General features: G+C 36.7%; 1 protein-coding gene across 1 annotated transcript; it reads right to left on the reverse strand.

The window, feature by feature from the left end:
- Nucleotides 1–10936: 10936 nt before the first annotated feature.
- LOC120442211 lies at nucleotides 10937–15460 on the reverse strand. Its single transcript, XM_039618130.1, has 6 exons — nucleotides 15265–15460; nucleotides 14590–14647; nucleotides 13815–14132; nucleotides 12729–12995; nucleotides 12298–12429; nucleotides 10937–12056 (listed from the first exon to the last, which is right to left on the reverse strand). Exons 1-6 carry the CDS (start codon nucleotides 15265–15267, stop codon nucleotides 11974–11976), a joined length of 861 nt encoding a protein of 286 aa, XP_039474064.1. The 5' UTR covers nucleotides 15268–15460; the 3' UTR covers nucleotides 10937–11973.
- Nucleotides 15461–20697: the final 5237 nt, after the last annotated feature.

Below are 20697 nucleotides of genomic sequence, written 5' to 3' on the forward strand. Positions count from 1 at the left end.
CCTTTCAGGTCAATCTAAGTTTCTTTTAGTAGTTCTAACTCTCTGATCAATATAAGTCCACTCAGTTCCAAAGTAATGAGACTTTCGCACAGCACTGCATGTATGGCATCAAGATATAATTGAAGCCCATAGACCCTGGAAGTTGTCTGGCTTTTTAATGGATAGTTTTAACACCATTCAATACATGTGCAAGTGACATCGGGTGCAGACATTCGTGTTCCCTCCATGATTCATCATCATCTTTGTCACTAGTTTGCTTGAAGTGATTTTTATTCATTAAATCAAGCAAAAAAGTTCTTTTTTAACCTTTTTCTTACACCCTTTAGATGAATAGAGATTTAAATTAAATGTGTTGTTTTTAGGTAGTGCTAGGCACTGACACTGATAATGAAGTCTGACTTATTCCTGACTTATCAGATGGTACAACTGCTTCACACCTCTGGCAGAATTTAAATGACTCATGTGGCACATGGGAAATTAACCTGTCAATAATTTAGATGCAATGTTCATGCTTTACAAATTTGATCACATAATTAACAGCGAGACATTTCAGTGAATGTTTTGTGATCATTTCAGGTGCCTTGGTGCCGCTGGATATCGTTTCCAGACAATAAATATTTAATGTGGCAAATGTGAGCTTGATTCTTTGCTCTTTTTTTTTTGCAAACGAGGTATCTCTGCTGTTTTGAGTGTGTAATGAGAAGATACAGAGTCATGGTGTGAAAAGTCAAATCGAAGCAAAGCAGTCAGCTCCCTTTGCTTAACCCAGCTTAAGAGATTTTAGTCTGCTTTGCTTGATGAAGCATCTCTTACCTAAACTTTAGCAGTGCAGCTGGTATTTGATTCGGTCTGAACATTGCAACTAAATTATTGACTAGAAAAGCAAAACAGCAATATGAAGGTATGTGGTCTAGGAATGCCTTTGGTTCTTGATTACTGGTTAAAAATGGAGCTCTTCCTTATTCTACAACCCAACCTCAAAGAAGCAGAGGAACATATTAAGAGTTTTTTTAATTTTCCTATTTCATAGCAACTGCTTTCAGTACTCACACTTGCCACTGCTTCAAAGTGATTTAAAAACAGTTTGGAAGGTCTATTTGGGAAACCCGACCTTCTCTTTACCTCACCTCCTCCTGGTATATCATTTGAAAGTCTGATTTGTTTACTTTCCTTAGTTCAAGTACAATAAGAGAGTTCAGAATTTCTACTGTCATTACAAAACTTGCTTCATATTGGCACCTTTAACTAAAAAGTGTTCTAAATAGCTTTTCCAAATACTTAATGTTTATGAGTGACATATCCATCTTTTTAAATTTCTGCAATAACATCTGTAAACCCTGATATTTGTTTATTATATGGGTTCTGGAAGAGCTTTGTGATTATTGACATATTTTTATCATTCAAAGTGAACATGTTTCCAATATGTTTATCTTCCACTTGGAGGATATGGAGATGTGCTGTACATAGTTGACCCCAGGGGTGATTTTAGCCCATTAGCCCATGAATCAAAGCACCCCCAAAGATTTCTTACCTTTTTTTGACAATATTTGCTGTTTGCGTGACACAATACTAAAAATATAAAAAGCATACAGTACTTAATTGAGATGGAACATTTTAACAACAAAAGTATAGATAACCCCTCCCCCCTCCCAAAATGGTTTGTTCCAGCTCGCCTCCCCCCTGCTCTGGCTCTTGCACCGTTGCTGCCAGAGTGGCTGAGACGCAGCGGAGCGGAGGCATAAGTACCTGCCTTAAAACATATTAGCTGCATTTAACCTTCAGTTACTCTTTATATAGTTAGGTAGGAGTCAGACCATGTTTGTTTTTAGCTGAAAAACATTACACCAGGTAACCTGCTGTGTTGAAAACGTGTTTCCCGACTATGTTTGCTACCCTACAATCCGTCCTACTCTGTAGTAAATTCAGCAATATTTGACCATCCTGTTGCTCCCATTGAAATTTATATAACCTATTTAAAATGTAAAACTTAACATTATCCGTAGCCTGCTGCTGTTACCACTGTCCTGTTTGAAATGTAATGAGAGAAACTGGTTATTTTATCATATCTGCATATTGAACCCAAGGTACTAACTAGCTAACTGACTGGATGCGCATTAACCTTATAACTCCTGTTGTGTGTGTGTGTCTGTGTGTACAGAGAGACAGCCAGGTTCATATTTACGGTGGCCCCTAGAGACAAAGCATGTACAAACTCCAAAACACTTACAAATTCCAAATAGCACGCACAAACTCCAAAACACATGCAAACTCCAAAACACATGCAAAATACAAAACACGTACAAAATCCAAAACACATGCAAAATCCAAAACACATGCAAAATCCAAAACACGTACAAAATCCAAAACACATGCAAAATACAAAACACGTACAAACTCCAAAACACATGCAAAATCCAAAACACATGCAAAATACAAAACACGTACAAAATCCAAAACACATGCAAAATACAAAACACGTACAAACTCCAAAACACATGCAAAATCCAAAACACATGCAAAATACAAAACACGTACAAAATCCAAAACACATGCAAAATACAAAACACGTACAAAATCCAAAACACATGCAAAATACAAAACACATGCAAAATACAAAACACGTACAAAATCCAAAACACATGCAAAATACAAAACACGTACAAAATCCAAAACACATGCAAAATACAAAACACGTACAAAATACAAAACACATGCAAACTCCAAAACACATGCAAAATACAAAACACGTACAAATTCCAAAACACATGCAAAATACAAAACACGTACAAAATACAAAACACATGCAAACTCCAAAACACATGCAAACTCCAAAGCACAACTGAAGTGCTCCAGGACGCTAGGGGCAGTGTTGAGCTCGATTTGCAAAATAAACGGCAAGTTTGGGCTGTATGGGACGGTCTAGTCTCTGTCGCGCTGCCCAGGTTGCCTAGCAACCATTATACTAACCGCTGGAAACGTGTCATACAACTTAGTTTGACAGAAATTAAGGAGAACATATTTTGTTCATTTGTTTGTTTGTTTCTACAAGAGCTTTGTGTGATTTAATAAGTATCTGAGGCTGAGACCACAAGACTGTAAAACATGACTTTTGGGCTTCATTTCTGCACTGAACAGTCATTTTAAGATTAATTAATTGTTATTTACTAGCTAATGTTTTTCATGAGACTAAAGTCATATCACTTTGGTAATGTAAATATAATATGGCCAATATTATAGTTATTATATTAATCATTATTAGCTATTACAGCAGTGAACATGAACTCTGTGTCAAATACTGAGCTTCAGTACAGATTCTAGTTGCAGTTATTTATGTCTTTTCACCTTTTCTTTCCAAGCTCCTTAGTCTATTACCTTAAATCTTCACTCAAAGACAAGTATCTTTGACAGTGCATATATAGGTGTATCATACATAAGAGACAAATGTTGTTCCTTCAGTATGTTGGCATTACTAAATTTGGCTCATTGCTTACATATATTTATAAAAGAAAATGTACAAGCTGTGATAACTGTTTCTGATAAAATGAAGAGTAGACTGATATATTAAATATTCCTTTATTGGGTGATAAAATCAGACCATGTCATAACTGCTTTAAGTCATACAGAATAGATATCAGAGCCTTAAACAGGCTGACTTCTGCTAAATGGATCAAACTGGGCAGAAAGTATACAAACACATAACATCCTTATAGAATATGATGTAACACTATAGATCAACTTAGCTCAGAATATATAAAGCATATAAACAATTACAGTAATATGATGCAACAAACACAGCAGTACTACTAATCCAAAATACTTAAAGCTTCATAGAACTGAAACAAACATTTATTTTTAGGTCCATTCTGCTGCTGATACATACTTTAGGTTTCTGAATATGAAACTTGTTGCTGCCTTTCATAGTGTGTGAAGGCCCTGAGTACTTTCTCCCACACTGAAAACACTGGAATGATAACATTATTTGAACATTACCTAATAAGACTGATTCAGGACAGACAATTAGTTATGTTAAACTTTCCTAGCAGTCCTTCACAAACAGGGAACAGTCTGTCTATTCTCTCCATCTGTCAGCTGCTGCTGGCTCTTCCTCCTCCTCTTCCTCACACACTGCTGAGTTTGTCCTGGTGGATCATCAGGGGTGCAAAGCCTCACAGATGATGTGCAGCAGTGGGTCCCTCAGTCTGTCCTCACTCTGGACACTTGCAGTTGGCACACATGGAAATCAAATGTGTGATAAGCTGCAGGATTCAAACACAAGTTTAACTTATAAATACATGTTCATACTTTTATTCCACAATCAGAGAGAAAGAAACAGAGAGAGAGTGCAGGACAGACAGACAGGTGACAGTCTCAGGTGTATACACTGCTACAAAACAGCACAAGAGAAGGAGGATTTAGTGTTTGTGTTATTAGGAGTGCTAAACAAGAAGAGTTCCCAGATGGTACAGTGGACACATGTGTGACTCCTGTGATTAAAGCATCTTTCTTTCAGCTTAACGAGTGAACCGTCAGCTCGTTCAAACACACGTTAAAGTCCGCGTTTGGCTCGACACCACCGAACAGAGGCAGCAATATAACATAGCTAACATTAACAGTGCAGTGAATCCTGCTTGTGCCGTGATATTCAGGACTGCAAACCGAGCAGCATCACTGACTTTCAGCTTGTTGTGTTTGTGGATATATGACTGACTTTAATTATCCATAAAATCATCACATTCTCTTTAAGATTAAAGTCAACTATTGAACGGGCGATATTTTGAAGTAAAGGCTTTAAAACCAAGTTAGTACAAACATCGCTAATGGCACATAACTTTCCCGACATGTGGCCAACAGTAATGTTTTAATGTTGTTCATTATTAAACATTTGCACATAAATAAGTGACATAATACTCAGTACTTACTTTTGAAAGTACTCTTGCCGCTTTCGCTTCCACGGTTTTTTTCGGCAAAATTATCCACACCACCACCGCAAGCGCTATGAAGTCTGGGATATGTTGGGCCATGAAGGCTACACTGACCCATCCTTAAAATTCAGGGAAATGAAGGACGATTTGAGGGCCGCATTTCGAGCAGCCTTTTGAATTGGGACAGCCTTTGGCCTTAAAATGCGGCCTTTAAGGCTGCAGACCCGTTGACTGTATGTCTACAATGAGATAAATAAGGTGAGGAAAAAAAAGGCTGCAGACCCTGAATTGGGATACAGCCCAAATCCGGTCATTGGTACGTCCTGGCTTGTGTAGTTACTAGGTAACAAAAGCTCAACACTGCCCCTAGCGTCCTGGAGCATTTCCGTTGTGCTTTGGAGTTTGCATGTGTTTTGGATTTTGCATGTGTTTTGGATTTTGTACGTGTTTTGTATTTTGCATGTGTTTTGGAGTTTGCATGTGTTTTGGATTTTGTACGTGTTTTGTATTTTGCATGTGTTTTGGAGTTTGCATGTGTTTTGTATTTTGTACGTGTTTTGTATTTTGCATGTGTTTTGGATTTTGTACGTGTTTTGTATTTTGCATGTATTTTGCATGTGTTTTGGATTTTGCAACGTGTTTTGTATTTTTGCATGTGTTTTGGATTTTGCACGTGTTTTGTATTTTGCAACGTGTTTTGTATTTTGCATGTGTTTTGGATTTTGCAACGTGTTTTGTATTTTGCATGTGTTTTGTATTTTGTAACTGTTTTGTATTTTGTAACGTGTTTTTGTATTTTGCACGCGTTTTGGAGTTTGCATGTGTTTTGGAGTTTGCAACGTGTTTTGTATTTTGCATGTGTTTTGGAGCCTGCATGTGTTTTGGAGCCTGTAACGTGTTTTGTATTTTGCATGTGTTTGGGTTTGCATGTGTTTTGGAGTTTAACGTGTTTTGTATTTTGCATGTGTTTTGGATTTTGCAACGTGTTTTGTATTTTGCATGTGTTTTGGATTTTGCAACGTGTTTTGTATTTTGCATGTGTTTTGGAGCCTGCATGTGTTTTGGAGCCTGCATGTGTTTTGGATTTTGTAACGTGTTTTGTATTTTGCATGTGTTTTGTATTTTGCATGTGTTTTGTGTTTTGTATTTTGCATGTGTTTTGTATTTTGCATGTGTTTTGTATTTTGTACATGTTTTGTATTTTGCACGTGTTTTGGAGTTTGCATGTGTTTTGGAGTTTGCATGTGTTTTGGAGTTTGTGCGTGCTATTTGGAATTTGTAAGTGTTTTGGAGTTTGTACATGCTTTGTCTCTAGGGGCCACCGTGCATATTGGATATGAGGAAGTTTTTTCAAAAACAGGAGCCACATTCAGGTAAAAGTGTAAGATCAAATGATCCATCAATAAAGGATAATGTTGGATCAGTGTTTCAATATTTATATCCTTTATTAGATGTACATGTGGTTTGGTTATTTGCCCTTTGAAAGTACACTGAGAGAGGACTTTTTTTTATTAGTGATCTTAATAATATTTTTTTTTAAATCTAATTGAATACAATCTATTTGTGTGTGATTGTCAGTCCAAAGAGGGAGAGAGGAAAGAGGGGAACATGAGGAGAAAGTACAAGATCAGGAAGCACCAGGTAAGAAAACAGACAGGGAATACTAACAGGCAAAACAGAAACTGTTAAACTGGCAAAGAAACCCCCCCCCCCAACTAATTTTACTCATACAATCTGGAAGTTGTGTTCTCCCTATATTAAAGCTGCTGTACAGAATCTGCAAAACAAACTGGGTGGTCAGCCCTGGCACTGCTATATTGAGCTTCAGTCAGAGGAAGTCACGGTTGCCAAAAACTTTTTGAAGCTCAAGAGTGAGGCTGGTGCCATTCCAGATATGTTAACACTGTAGAATCTTCTGGATAACCGGATCTTCCCCACACTGAAAACTGTTATTCAGGTTGCCCTAACAAACCCAGTTAGCAGCTGTAGCTGTGAAAGGTCTTTTAGTGTCTTGAGTCAGCTCCATAACTGGCTGAGAAGGACCATGGGTCAAAGCAGACTCCAGCACCTGGCTGTGATGTCAGTTGAGAAAGATGCTTGAGAGACTTGACCACCAAAATGTGATAGACAGATTTGCCAACCTCAAGGTGAGGAGACAGGATAAAAGAAAAGAAAAAATCTCCAGAGCCATAGTAGAATCTGCAGTAAAGATCTTTTCATACATTGTATATATTGTACCATAGGCCAAGGTGTCTCCATTTTTCTAATTTTTTAATAATATTTTGTACATTTCAAGTGTATTTTTATGTATCTGTATTATATTATACATACACATTAAAAGTGAATCTCTGTCCCAAAAATGTGCTCAGTTTATTTTTTACTCACTGTGAGCATCATTCATTATTCTCCCACAGTAATTAAGGGTAGAATATGTATTTTTTAAAATTCTAATTCATTCTTCTTTAGCAGCATTTAAATAACCTTTATCAGATGGTTTTGTTACAAACTTTTCAAAAAAAGTGTTTTGCTTTTCTTTCACAAATGTGGGGATTAAATTGTGTTAAAATGTACAAAACAGTGATGTCATGTTTTGTGACGACGACCCAGGGACAGAGAGACTTGGTGAATTTAAGAATCTTATGATTTCATAAAGAAATTTGCAGACTTGCACAGAGAGGCTACAATTATGATGACTGATAATGGAGACTAAGACAACAGATGACGAGGACAGGGAGGAACAGGGGTTTAAATGCACCAAGGAGACAGTCAGAGGGAACTCAGGACAACTGGAGACATTTAAGGATGCAGGGACTGACAGAGACAGGAAAGACGTCTCATCGTGACGACTAAAGTTTACCTTGCCTGGATGTGCAGCTCTCTGGGTGCTCAGCATCCCCAAAGCTCTGATCCTAGAATCGCCTCTGGTTGACCCAGACCTCTTAGACTACGCTAAGCAATCCATCTGTGAGAGGGAACAGCCTTCACTGGTAACAAACCAGGAATTCAGAGACATGTGCCAGAACATTTTAGAAAACTGTGAGTTTCCATGCACACCTGATGGTTGCCTTGTTGAATACCTCATGCTAGTCCAAGAATTCACGACTGCCCTGAACAGAAATGCAGTTCCTACACCTTCTACATTTGCAGAGGCAAATGACATATACACATTTCTGAAGAGAGAGAGAGGATGGAAGGTGCATCAGTAAACATTTCCTATGACCAATAAAGTCATACAACATTATAAACAAGGACAAATAAATGTTATAAATGTTAAACACCTTTTTAAACGGTAACTGTAATGGAATACAGTTACTCATATTTTGTATTTTAAATACGTAACGCCGGTACATGTATTCTGTTACTCCCCAACACTGGGCAGAGCAATATCTGTCACTATTCAAAAAAGTTGTTGACAAATTTTAAATAAAGCACTTTAAATGTCAAAAATGAAGTGACATTTTTGGTGCACGTGTAACAGGGAATCTCTTTACTCAAAGTAAAACAAATCATTTAAAGAAGTGTACACTTAACAATAACATTTAACATTGGATTCAACCTGTACAACCATGAACACACAAGAGGTTTATAAAAGATATTCGATATGGGGTCATTATTGCATGGGTATCCTCCATCTCCCATTTTCAATTTTGTGGTTCCAACCGTGTTTTTTTTTTCCTGGGGGAGCATTTGCACAAGCATGTTGATGCTTGTTCTTGAAAGTCTGAAGGCTGCTTTGAGGTCAGCTCCAGCAAAGAACATTGAAAGGATGGGAGCACTGTTATTAATTTGTGTGTATATTTTTGCTGGGCTTCCCACTTTTAAAGAAAGTAGAAGATGATCTGGCTAGATGGAAATCTCTACCCATATCGCTCATGGGAACGGTCGCTTCAATAAAAATGATGGGCCTGACAGACTGTTAATTCTCTTCCCGACTTCTCTTTTCTCCTTATTTCTCTTTCCTGTCCCTGGGTTCTGTCCGTTCAGATTGTAATAACTTAAAATAAAAATAAATAATAAAGACTGAATAAACTATGACAATTAAGTGGACGAGTATAGCAAAAGGTCCACTTTGGAAAGTAAATCTGTTGGGCATTTTTCTTGGCCTTCAGACAATAATTCTGAATGCTACAGAGGTGGACAGGACAGGCAGAAAAAAAAAAAAACTTTGCCAAAAAAACGGGTGTATTTGGCTCCCAGTCAAACCAGATCACTAGCGTTCATTGATGATGTGACCACTGATAGAAATAGTAGGATGAATTCTGAAGTCTACAGGGCTAAGCCCTCTGCTCAGATCCAGCCAAATGCTGCTAAATTGATTGGACAGTCCTTCACAGTTCAAATGTACCCATAACATACCACAAAAGAAACCCAAGAATTTCTCAAGGAAAAGAGATAATATTATTCAATGGCCAAGTTAATCATCTGATCTCAACCCAGTACAGTTATTAAATACACAACTGAATGCAGAAATACTGCAAAGTAGCAGCAACTGAAGGAATCTAAAACAAAAGCCTGCCCAAGTATCTTGAGGGAGAGACAGAGACAACTCTTTTGGTAATTTTACCACAATATATTTTAAATGAAACAACTGATGTGCAGACTTTCAGCTTTAATTCAGTGTGTTAACCAAAAAACATTGCATAAAAATGTAAGGAACTAAACCATATTTACCACAATGCCTTCATTTCAGGAGCTCACAAGCAACTGAGCAAATTAAATAACTGAAAATAAAATGTTCATTTCTAATACTTGGTTGATAACCCTTTGCTGGCAATAACAGCATAAAGTCTTGAACTCATGGACGTCACCAGATGCTCGGTTTCCTCGTTTTTAACCCTCTGCCTGGTCTTTACTGTAGCGGCTTTCAGTTGCTGTTTGTTTGTGGGCCTTTCTGTCTGAAATTTAGTCTTCAACAAGTGAAATACTCAATTGGGTTAACGTCAGGTGACTGACTTGGCCATTTAGAATATTCTACTTCTTTGCTTTAATAAATTGTTCATTGCATTATGAAACACCACCCAATCAATTTGATTGCATTTAGCTGGATTTGAGCAGACAGCACATATATTGTTGTTGCTGTCATGCTGCTCTCTGTCTGACTTGCCCTTTTGTATCTCATCTAAAATACACTGTTCTCTGACAGAAACAACTGATAATCAATTTGTGTTTAAATTTCAATTTTTATTTTTTAATTAAAAAGACATTGCAGTGCCATCCTTTTCATGTGCCATACTTCAGCAATAACCACAGAATGCAAGCGTCACTTGTTTTCTGCCGTATCTTGTTTGTGCAGTGTGCACAACCTCTGTTTTTATATTTATAGAAACCCTGGTCAAATGTTTTTTGACTGTGCTGGGGTTTTTTATGTTTTTTTAGCAACGTCCAATCTAGCCTTTCTAGTCTTGAGGCTTTTGAGTCGCTTGCATTTTGCAGTGAACCCTATATATTATTACTTAGTTGGCTTGGTTGTCTCAGTTTCTCTGATGGTTTTTTTCTGTTTTTGCAGCTTAAGGATGGCTTTTTTCATCTGCATAGAGGACTCCTTTGACCGCATGTTGCCTGCTCACAGCAAAATCTCCCAAATGCAAGCACATCACCTCAAAAAGACTCAATTCCTTTTTGGAATAGAATAGATCTTTATTGTCACTGTTACAAGAACAATGAAGCACAGTTTGGCATCTATCTGTTGGCAGCATGTACATTTACATGCAGATTCTTTTAGGATTGGAGAAGAAGATACCCTCAACTGAAAGCTGAGAGTCTACAAATTATGTCCAGCTGGTAGCTTACATCAAGCTTAAACTACTTGGTACTGCTGCCTCCTGGTGGTATAATAACAAAGTTTCTTGTTTTTTTTTGTTTTTTTCAAAAAACAGACAAAAATGTCCTGTGTTATTTATTTATTTATTCACTTTACTGTGGACACATTGTTAAAAAAAAAAAAAACACTCACAGAAATTTCTATTGTAGATAGCAAAAAAAAAAAAAAAAAAAAGTAAAAAACAAAAAAGGTAAATGTACTGGTTATTATGTAGCACTTTTCTACTCTATGAGATCACTTTATACAAGTTGCCTCATTCACACACAGCACTTCTACATTCACACAGAATCATACTACAATGCATCAGAGAGGAACTTGCAATTAGTATTTCGCCCAGCGATATTTTGCATGCAAACTAGAGAAGACGGGGTTTAACCTTCCACCCTAAGCATTTGCTATGTTAGTCATAAGGCTAACATTGTATTTCTTTTAATGGAGCCAAACGGAGACACTCAAGGCAGGTACAGGGATTAACAAAAGGCGAGCCGTTTATTAGCTAGGAGAAGGTAACAAACAAAAGTCAGGCAGATACTAAAGCAAAACTTAACTAGAACTAAACTGGGAGAAACTAAATGCTAAACTCAAGGGACAAAGAACATCAAATGAACATGATAAAAACCTGAACATGGGATAACCAAAATGTAGAAACCTTTAAAAACAGGAAACATGGAAGCCAGGAAACGCAACGTGAACACAACAGACAACCTAACAATGGATGACAGAAAACACACACTAAACACAGAGAGGAGACGAGGGAAGTGGAAACACATGGAAAGCACAGCTGAAGCAAATGACCATGACCCCACAGGGGAAGCAAAACTAAATACACTGAACATGGACCACGAGACTATCAAAATAAAACAGGAAACACAGTAACATAGTCTGACACATGAGCTTGAAACAGGAGGAAAGGCAGATGTGAGAGAGGGAGCCAGGGAAGACGAGAGAGAGGAGACGAGAGACCACAAGAAACAGAGACATGACAGGCTGGGGAGAACACTGAATGAACATGAACAGGGGAGACATGGAATGACACACAGGAAGGGGAGATGAGACATCTTGACAAGACAACATGGAAACGGAAATACAACTAAACAATAAAGAGAACTCAATACTAAAAAAATAGAAAACCCAAACACCATGACCTCAAAAGGGTGGGACAAATGACAAAGAACTATTACAGACATAGCAAATATCTGTAATTTAATTTTCTCATGTTTCATTAGAAAATTAATTTGCATTTTGGTGTGAAGTGGTTGGTGTTTTCCTTGTGTGTTGCTTCACTCTGACAGAGTAGACTACAGCAGCATGAACTGAAAGAAGTTTAAAAAAAGACATTTTAACTGTGTCTTGCGCAGTTAAAGGATAATAATATTGGGGGTTTTTTTTTACATTATACAGAATGGTAAAATAAGGTACATATTCCCAATACATAAATTCACGCTTTCCATTTTCTAGTTTTTTCAAAAGATTTTCAGAAATGTCAACAAAACTGTCCAGGTTTTTATACTAGTTTATTAAATCAAGAACATTAAATGAATATGTATCTTTTACCTTCATTAACGGTGATAGGGTTAGTTGTCCTATTGAAATATTTGATACCAAGAAGCAGGGCCAAATCCAGAAGTAGAATAGAAGTGCTTGCCACCACAACCACATTCAAGGCAGAGAGGTGAGAAACTTTATCTAGAAGATATACAAAACAACATTAATAAGGAACTGAGATAATGCACTCTCATTTACAGGGCTACATGACCTCAAGTGACCTCAAACCCAGGATGTGTACTTGAATTTGGTGCATAATACTGTAAACTACTATAAACTAAAAATGCAAGCTATCCATGGAGTTGAAAGATCATTTTCTTTCTTTTTTCTGTAAAATAAATCAAAGCACACACATATACCAAATAGCTACAACAAAATACACGACCTCCAAAAATATATTTTTAAAGATATTCAGATAAAATAAAATGTCATGACTCTACCTGTACAGCTTCTAAGGCGGATGACTCTTTGTTCTCTGCTGACATTGTTTTGAACAATACATGTCAAGTTTCCCATCATCTGACCATGTAAGCTGATGGTAATGTTTAAAACGTTGTGGTTGTCTGTTTCCTTGGGTCTGGTCTGTATCAGTGAGTTATCATGCAACGACAAAGTGAACTCTACTTCATCTCCTTCAGAGAAGCAGCTCACTGTCTTCTGTTCTGGTGACAAACACATCTGTGATATAGCTGGTTCTGACACAGGGGCTGAAAAACAGATTTATAGTCACTTAAAAATGTGATGCCAACTGGAAACTGTTGGCTATATATTTATTTCAGTTGTATTTAATTTCCAGTAAAAGAAACTCTTAAACAAATTACTTCTTTAGAGACATTAGCTAATAAACCTAACAAAAGTAGGTTTGAGAGGTGTCTACAGTAAAAAGACCATGCAACACAGCAGTTGTATATGTCATCAATGCCAGTGGTCCCCAACCTTTTCTGTGCCACGGACCGGTTTATGTCCGACAGCCTTTAAGGTGTCGCAGATAAATACAACAAAATAACACCGGTACCGGTACCAAAAAAAATATTTATTCATGACACATGGGAAAAGACCCAGGGAAACCAAGTTAACGATAAAAACGATTAAAAAAAATAACGCTAAAAACCCTGAAAACCATGAATTTCACACCCGAGCGTCAACTCTTGCAGCCCGGTACCAGACGACTCACGGACCAGTACCGGTCCGTGGCCCAGGGGTTTGGGACCGCTGATCTATGCAACTGGTTATATAAGTGTATATAAAAAATTAAAGAGTAGAATTACATCAAAATAATTTATATAAAAATGCTACAGAAACTCTGCTTCCAGGTACCTTCAAAACTTACTAAAGAAAATGCATCTGGCAAATTATGACTCAAAGACAAACTGCTCAAAAAACAAACATTTTTAATCTAGGTATGAAAGGTTTAAAAAGATTTGTAATGTAAGTTGTTTATTTTCTCCTTTACAGTAAATCCATATCATATGCATTATTGCTGTTACACATATATTTTCCGAAGAAAAAAGGAATTGTTGTCTTACCTAGTATGTCCAATTCAACGATTATTTTGTGCAATAACACACCATCAGATGCGTGTTTTTCCATCTTGTACTCTCCAGAATCATTTTTTGTTGCACTGCTGAGCATAAATGTTCCATTTGTGAACAGGGTAGAACGACTCCTGTATTTTTCATTTATATTTAGTAAGGAGTAATTTTTTAAGTTTAAAATAACATCTGTATTCTTCTCGAATCTGGTCTTTGTGTTTAGACTAGTAGATAAGTAAAAAATGAGTGGTTGTCCCAATATTCCAAAACACTTATGGGATCTAGGTTGAGTTAGATTACACTCTGAAAACCCTATAGAGAGAAAAAAGAAAAAATATTAAAGAAAAGTAAAAACTAAAAATACAAAAAGGGAAAATTGTTGTTTTTAGTTACTTGTGATATACCTTATGAATCCCACCAACTACTGACTAAATTGAAAACCATATACTTTGAATAAATTTTAACTTATTTTCATTTGCAGTTTGTGTTATTCATTTTTTATTCATTTATACATTAATTTTTGCAGATTCATAGTTCGTTCAGTCATTTATATTTTAAATGACTGAGGCAATGCTGCGTGAGTATCAGTATTAAAGACATAGAGACCTGGCAGTACATAATACAGCACTGTATTAAATATTGATCCAATTAATAAATAATATGGTAAAATATTTTTTAGAATGACTTGAAATTTAAATATCTTTTTTTTTTGTTTGTTTATAGTAATTGCAGCTAAACAACATAGTAGTTTGTAATTGTTGAAGCATACCTTGTGCCAGAGGAGCGGTTGTCAGAGCTGCAATGATCATGCTGGTCAATATCATTTTCTGTTGTGGCAGAATCAAACTCTTAACAATAGTGACAACCTAAGAGTGTTAGGTCCACATTAAGAGAAAAATATTACTGATATATTGAGAATAATTTGTAATTCTGTTTCGATTAAAGAGTCAAAATACTATTTTGAGAAAAAAGTTAAAATGTGGAGAAAACTTGTTTTTCAAGACAAGCTGCCAGAGCTGCCATACCTCTACAAAACATCTTGTGTAGATGAGTTTGAAACAAATTGATCAGCCAACTTATCGTGTCTTGTGATATAACGTACATCCTTGGTCATTTTCCAGCCAACTCTTCCACATTTGTATTTTTTTCCTTCTTAGTATTTCAACTTTTTTTTCTCAATATACTACTTTGACTTTTTTCTTGACATTTCAACTTTATTCTCAGAATGATCAATAAATTTTTTTTCTTAATGTGGCCCTAATACTCAATCAACCAGATTCAGGTTTACTTTTGTATTAAAACACACTTTCATATTTGCAATAATAATATAATTAGCAGACAGTTTCAGAGATAGGATTTTATATAATTTAGACTTAAAAATATGCTTGTTTGTTTGTTAATTGATGTTGCAATTGGAACAGTCAAAACTGTAAAAGGTACTCACCATATTTGAAGTACGAGGTACTTTTTGTTGCTTGAGCAGACAGTGAATTTCCCACTGACAGCTGGGTGGTATGTATGTCTTCTCACTGTCTTGTGTAGAGAGAGTTGAGGAAGCAGCTATTTTCGTGCAGTTCTACTAAAGTCCTGAATGTGTTACTGTCATTATGGTGACAGTGGGCTGTTGTAATATTCATGTAGTATTCAGAAACAATGGGCAATCATTCTATAGTATCACAACTTTACAAAAGCCTTAAGAAATGGTTCTCTCTCTTTATTATCAGTTTTACAAATTTATTATTAAAAAAGTTATTTTCCAACAGCATCTTTGTTATGTTTTCTTTTATTCTTTCTACAAAGAAAAATAGCCAAAGTCCACAAGCAGATGAGAAAAAAATCAGACATCCAAATCAGATAGTAAGATATTCCTGATATGGTTATCAAATGTATTTCTGAAACAAGATCATGTCCATTCTTGTTTTTACTGGGAATTCAACTTGACATAATGCTGCTAGCATGTATTTACAAAACACAGACACAAGGGAACGACTGGATGAACAAGTAATGCACTTAACAAGCACTTCTAGCTGCAAATACCAACTTTTTACATCAGATTAAAATTATAATCACATTGTTCAACATTAATTCCATTCGCATGTTTTTTTTCTGCAAGGAATGACTTGGGAATTCTTTTTGTGTTCTTGTGTTAACTTATTTTGCCTTTCTTTTTTTGTCTTTCCACCTTCAGCTAATTCCTTACAAAAACTTTGTAGCATACCATGTTTCCATTTCCAACAGTTTAAACAACTTAGATGAGAGCTACAGTAAACTTATTGCATTTTTAGTAGCAAGTTTAGCATCACTCACCTGCGATCAGCGTTCTTCTCAGTGGTTGCAGGGTGGTGGTTGTGGCTTTAGACAGAATTGTGGAGGCAAATATTTAGATTCATTGAAGTATTACTGAGGGACGTATCTTATTTATATTTACTTGTTCTTAGTCTAATAACAAGAGTTACTGAAATTAAGAAAAGAAGAAATTAAAGAAGGAAAAGTTTCTAATGTAAGGAATTAGCATTTATGCCTCCTTTACTTACGGAAGATATCCTAGAAAATACAAACTAGTTTAATCGATCTAGACACAAAAAATCCCAGCGTCATCCTCAGCAGACAAAACAATATGTAGTTAATGGAAGAAAAGAGTTGGTACTGTAACACTTCATTATAACTACACATTATTAAGCATCAATAAAGTATTAGTTAATACTAAAGCATTATTTATCATTAGTATATTTTTATAAAGATAATAATAATAATGCATTGGATTTATATAGCGCTTTTCAAGGCACCCAAAGCGCTTTACAATGACATTATTCATTCACGCTCACATTCACACACTGGTGGAGGCAAGCTACGGTTGTAGCCACAGCTGCCCTGGGGCAGACTGACAGAAGCGAGGCTGCCATATCGCGCCATCGGCCCCTCTGGCCAACACCAGTAGGCAACGGGTGAAGTGTCTTGCCCAAGGACACAACGACCAGGACAGAGAGGCCGGGGATCGAACCGGCGACCTTCCGGTTACAGGTGCCCTTCCCAACCCCCTGAGCCACGGTCGCCCCAAGATGGATATAAATGGTTTAATATTGTTTAATAATCTCATATATAGCATTTTAACAAAACTTAATTGACTTAAGTAACTTAATTGAGATTGTGTTGAAAGTGTGTTAAGTAAGCTTTTATAACTACTTATTTGTAATAAGTATTTGTAATTATTGGTTTTAATTTCCATGTCGATGACAGTTCATGCCACGCTGCTTCTGATATCTTTTATTTGATCTCTCCTTTACATGTGACACTCTGCCCTCTGTTCATGTGAAGCATTCACGATTAACTACTGGCTCTGTGGTGGAAGAATTTGTGGAATTGATTGATAATAATTTACCTGAAACTGATTATATGGAACGGCATTGGCCTCCTTCATTTTGCATTGTCAAAAAATTCTAGGTAAAGTGGCTCCTCTTAACATTAGGAAAGGCAGCACTGTTAAATCCCTGCCTTGGTTCAAAGAAGCTATCTGCAGCTTTAGACGAATTTACCGTAAAACTGAGCGGCTCTGGAAAGCCACAAAACTTGATGTTCATAAGCTCCACTTAAAAGAAATATTATCTACCTTTAATGACATAGTGAAAGACTAGAGAGCTGCTTGTTTCTCTAAACTACTTGCAGTAGGAAAAAGAAATCCTAAGGTTCTCTTTGATACAGTGAGTAGCACTGTCTCCCCCCCAACTCCATGTACACCTGTCTTTTCAGATAAGGATTGCAGTGGCTTTTTAAGATTTTTTCAAGATAGGAATATAGACCTAACTCACTTAGATAACCCCTTCAACCATAATCTTCCACACTCCATAATTATGGAATCCTTCCACCCAGTTTCTTTAAAAGATCTATCGGAAATACTGACACAAATGAAACCCTCAACGAGTCTAGCTGATGTCCTACCTACTTCTTTATTTTGTAAAGTTCTTGATACCATTGGGCTCCTGTGGTCACATTGATAAACTGTTCCTTGCTATCTCTGTCTGCTTTAAACAGGGAGTTATTCAACCTCTGCTGAAAAAGCCTAATCTGGAACCGACACTTCAGTCAAGCTACAGACCCATATCAAAACTCACTTTCATTTCTAAATTATTAGAAAAATTCATTTGGTCACAAGTAAAGAACACACTAGAGGTTTTTAGAAAGCCATACTCCACAGAAACAGCTCTCCTCAAAGTCACAAATGACCTTTTGATGGCCATGGAGGCGATTGCTCAGTCCTTGTTCTATTGGACCTTAGCGCAACCTTTGATACCGTTGATCTTCAGATCTTAATCCACCACTTAAATCATATGGTAGGGATATCTGGATCTGTCCTAAAGTGGTTCACCTCATTTCTGGCGGATAGAACACTTTTAGTTTCAGTGGGAAACTTCTGGTCAGATGTAGCAAAATTGTCATGTGGACAAGGATCGGTTTTAAGCCCCTTGTTATTTTTATTATATATTCTTCCTTTAGGCCGTATCATTAGCAGTTTCAAAATTATTTCCTACCATCTGTATGCAGACGATATCCAATTATACATCTCCTTTAAACCTTGGGAATTAGACAAGTTATTCACTTTAATGGACTGTCTTAAGAAAATTGATGGTTGGATGACAAACAATTTTTTTGCAGCTGAACGCAGACAAGGCTGAGTGTTTAATTCTTGCTCCAGAGAGTATCAAGCCCCAAATGAGTCTAAATCTCGGTTCTTTCTCAGCCTCGATAAAAGCTACTGCTCAGAATCTTGGAATAATTTTTGATAAATCTCTGTCTTTTGATGCTTATATCAAGTCTGTGACCTGCTCCTAATTTTTTTATTTAAGAAATATTGCTAAACTTAGGACTATTGTCTCCAAAGGTAAAATGGAGACGCCTGTCCACGCCTTCATCTCCTCCCGGTCAGACTATTGTGACACACTCTTGCAAGGCTTTTAACCCACAGCAAAAAATTCTCCCATATCACTCCCATGTTAAAATTCTTGCACTGGCTTCCAGTTGGGTACAGATATTAGTTTAAAATCCTCACTTTTACATTTATGTCTTTACGAGGAGAGGCCCCCTCCTATATCACTGAGCTTCTTCAATTCTACTCTCCAAACTGGATCCTTAGATCCACTGATAGTGGTCTTCTAACTATTCCACAGACCCGTTCGAAAACGAAGGGGGATCGCGCTTTTCAAACCCTAGCTCCAATACTGTGGAACAGTTAATCTCCCCCACTACGCACCATCGACTCTGTGGCTTCTTTTAAAAAAGAGCTTAAAACACATCTGTTTAGACAGGCATTTGGGTAATGTTCGTGTGTAATATATTGTTTCGTTTAATATGCTTTTATATTCCTTCCCATGTGAAGCGCTTTGTAATAGCTTCCTGTCTTAACAAGTGCTATATATATAAATTTTACTTGCTTACTTACTACTAGAGTATGGCCTAGAAGACCAGAGGTCAAAATTGGATGCACCCCTTGGGGTGGTTGAAAATACCCATCTAAGATCCTGTGGGATTGGGGACTTCCAGATACAGACAGAAAAACAGGTGATCACTAACCAACTGGACATAGATTTACTAACACACATTCTTGGGACAGAAACCAATATTAACTTAGAAGAAGAGAAAGGTATGTAGAGAAAAGATAATCCAAACAATGCTACCCTGAGTCTGTGCTTGATTGCATATTATTTTTTGATTTGAAATCTAATGTTGTGGTGTACCAACAAAATTCCAAAAACAACAAACTATCTAACAAATTATGAACCAAACTATTTGTGGTTATACTGTGTTATACTTCTGGCATTTACCTTCTGAAATTCCTACATCACATACAATATGCCCACGGCGGGATATTAATGACAATATAAACTAAAATTGGTGTCTTCTGAAATTGTACTTGAAAGACTCTTATCAATTGTGAATCATAGTTTAAAAACCTACATTAATGAAATATTGTACATTTATTATTCTACCTATGCAGTGACAACAAAATTCTTAAAATACATTGAACCAACAAAGCATCAGCTATGTGTTGTGCAGTAAGAGTTGTGTTATGCCCTAGGAGTATAAGAGGGGGTTCATGTCCTGCATGTACATTCAGCAACATAGCCTGCATTAACAAAGTCTGTTAAAAGAAACAAACAGGAAGTTTCACAGTAGACAAAAAACAATGCATGATAGAATCTATTTAAGCCACAACTTGTTCCATTCTCACTGTCCTCACACAGTAGCAAACTAGGGTGTGTATTTTTAACTACATAGATACAAAACAACACAAGAGCTACACAGAATGAAAGAGAAAGAGATGTGGTTACAGTACCTTATATGGAATACTTTTTAGCACGCAAGTTCCTTATGTGGTGGACAGACTGTCAGGGTAGGCACTGGCGATACTGACTTTTAACTTTGAAGCAATGCTATTTACAAGTCTAGTATCTAAAGGAACAAAAACACCATTATCAAAAGGGGAAATAGAGTGTAAATTCACAAAAATGCCTTTGTTATATTATTATAAGATCATGCTCTATGATAGCTAGTATATATGTGGCCCCAGGACACCCTAGTTGTCAACTGTTGGTAGACAAACTGGACTACACTGGGAAAAGTAAACCTAAACAAATACTGAAACATGAAGCCTGGACATGGAACACTTAAACGTAAATACCTGAACATAATGCATGAAGAACAGACGACACGATATGAAGAAGAGACAACCCGATAATGAACAAGGGTAAACTCACATAATAAATACACAGAGGGGTGACAAGGGAAGTGGAAACACATGGGCAACACGGCAGAAATGAATTAGGGGAGATGAGACAGGAGGAAACAAAACTGAACACAATGAACACAGGGCATGATGCTGTCA

Source organism: Oreochromis aureus, linkage group 10 (genome assembly GCF_013358895.1).
Source record: "Oreochromis aureus strain Israel breed Guangdong linkage group 10, ZZ_aureus, whole genome shotgun sequence".
NCBI classification, from domain to species: Eukaryota; Metazoa; Chordata; class Actinopteri; order Cichliformes; family Cichlidae; genus Oreochromis; species Oreochromis aureus.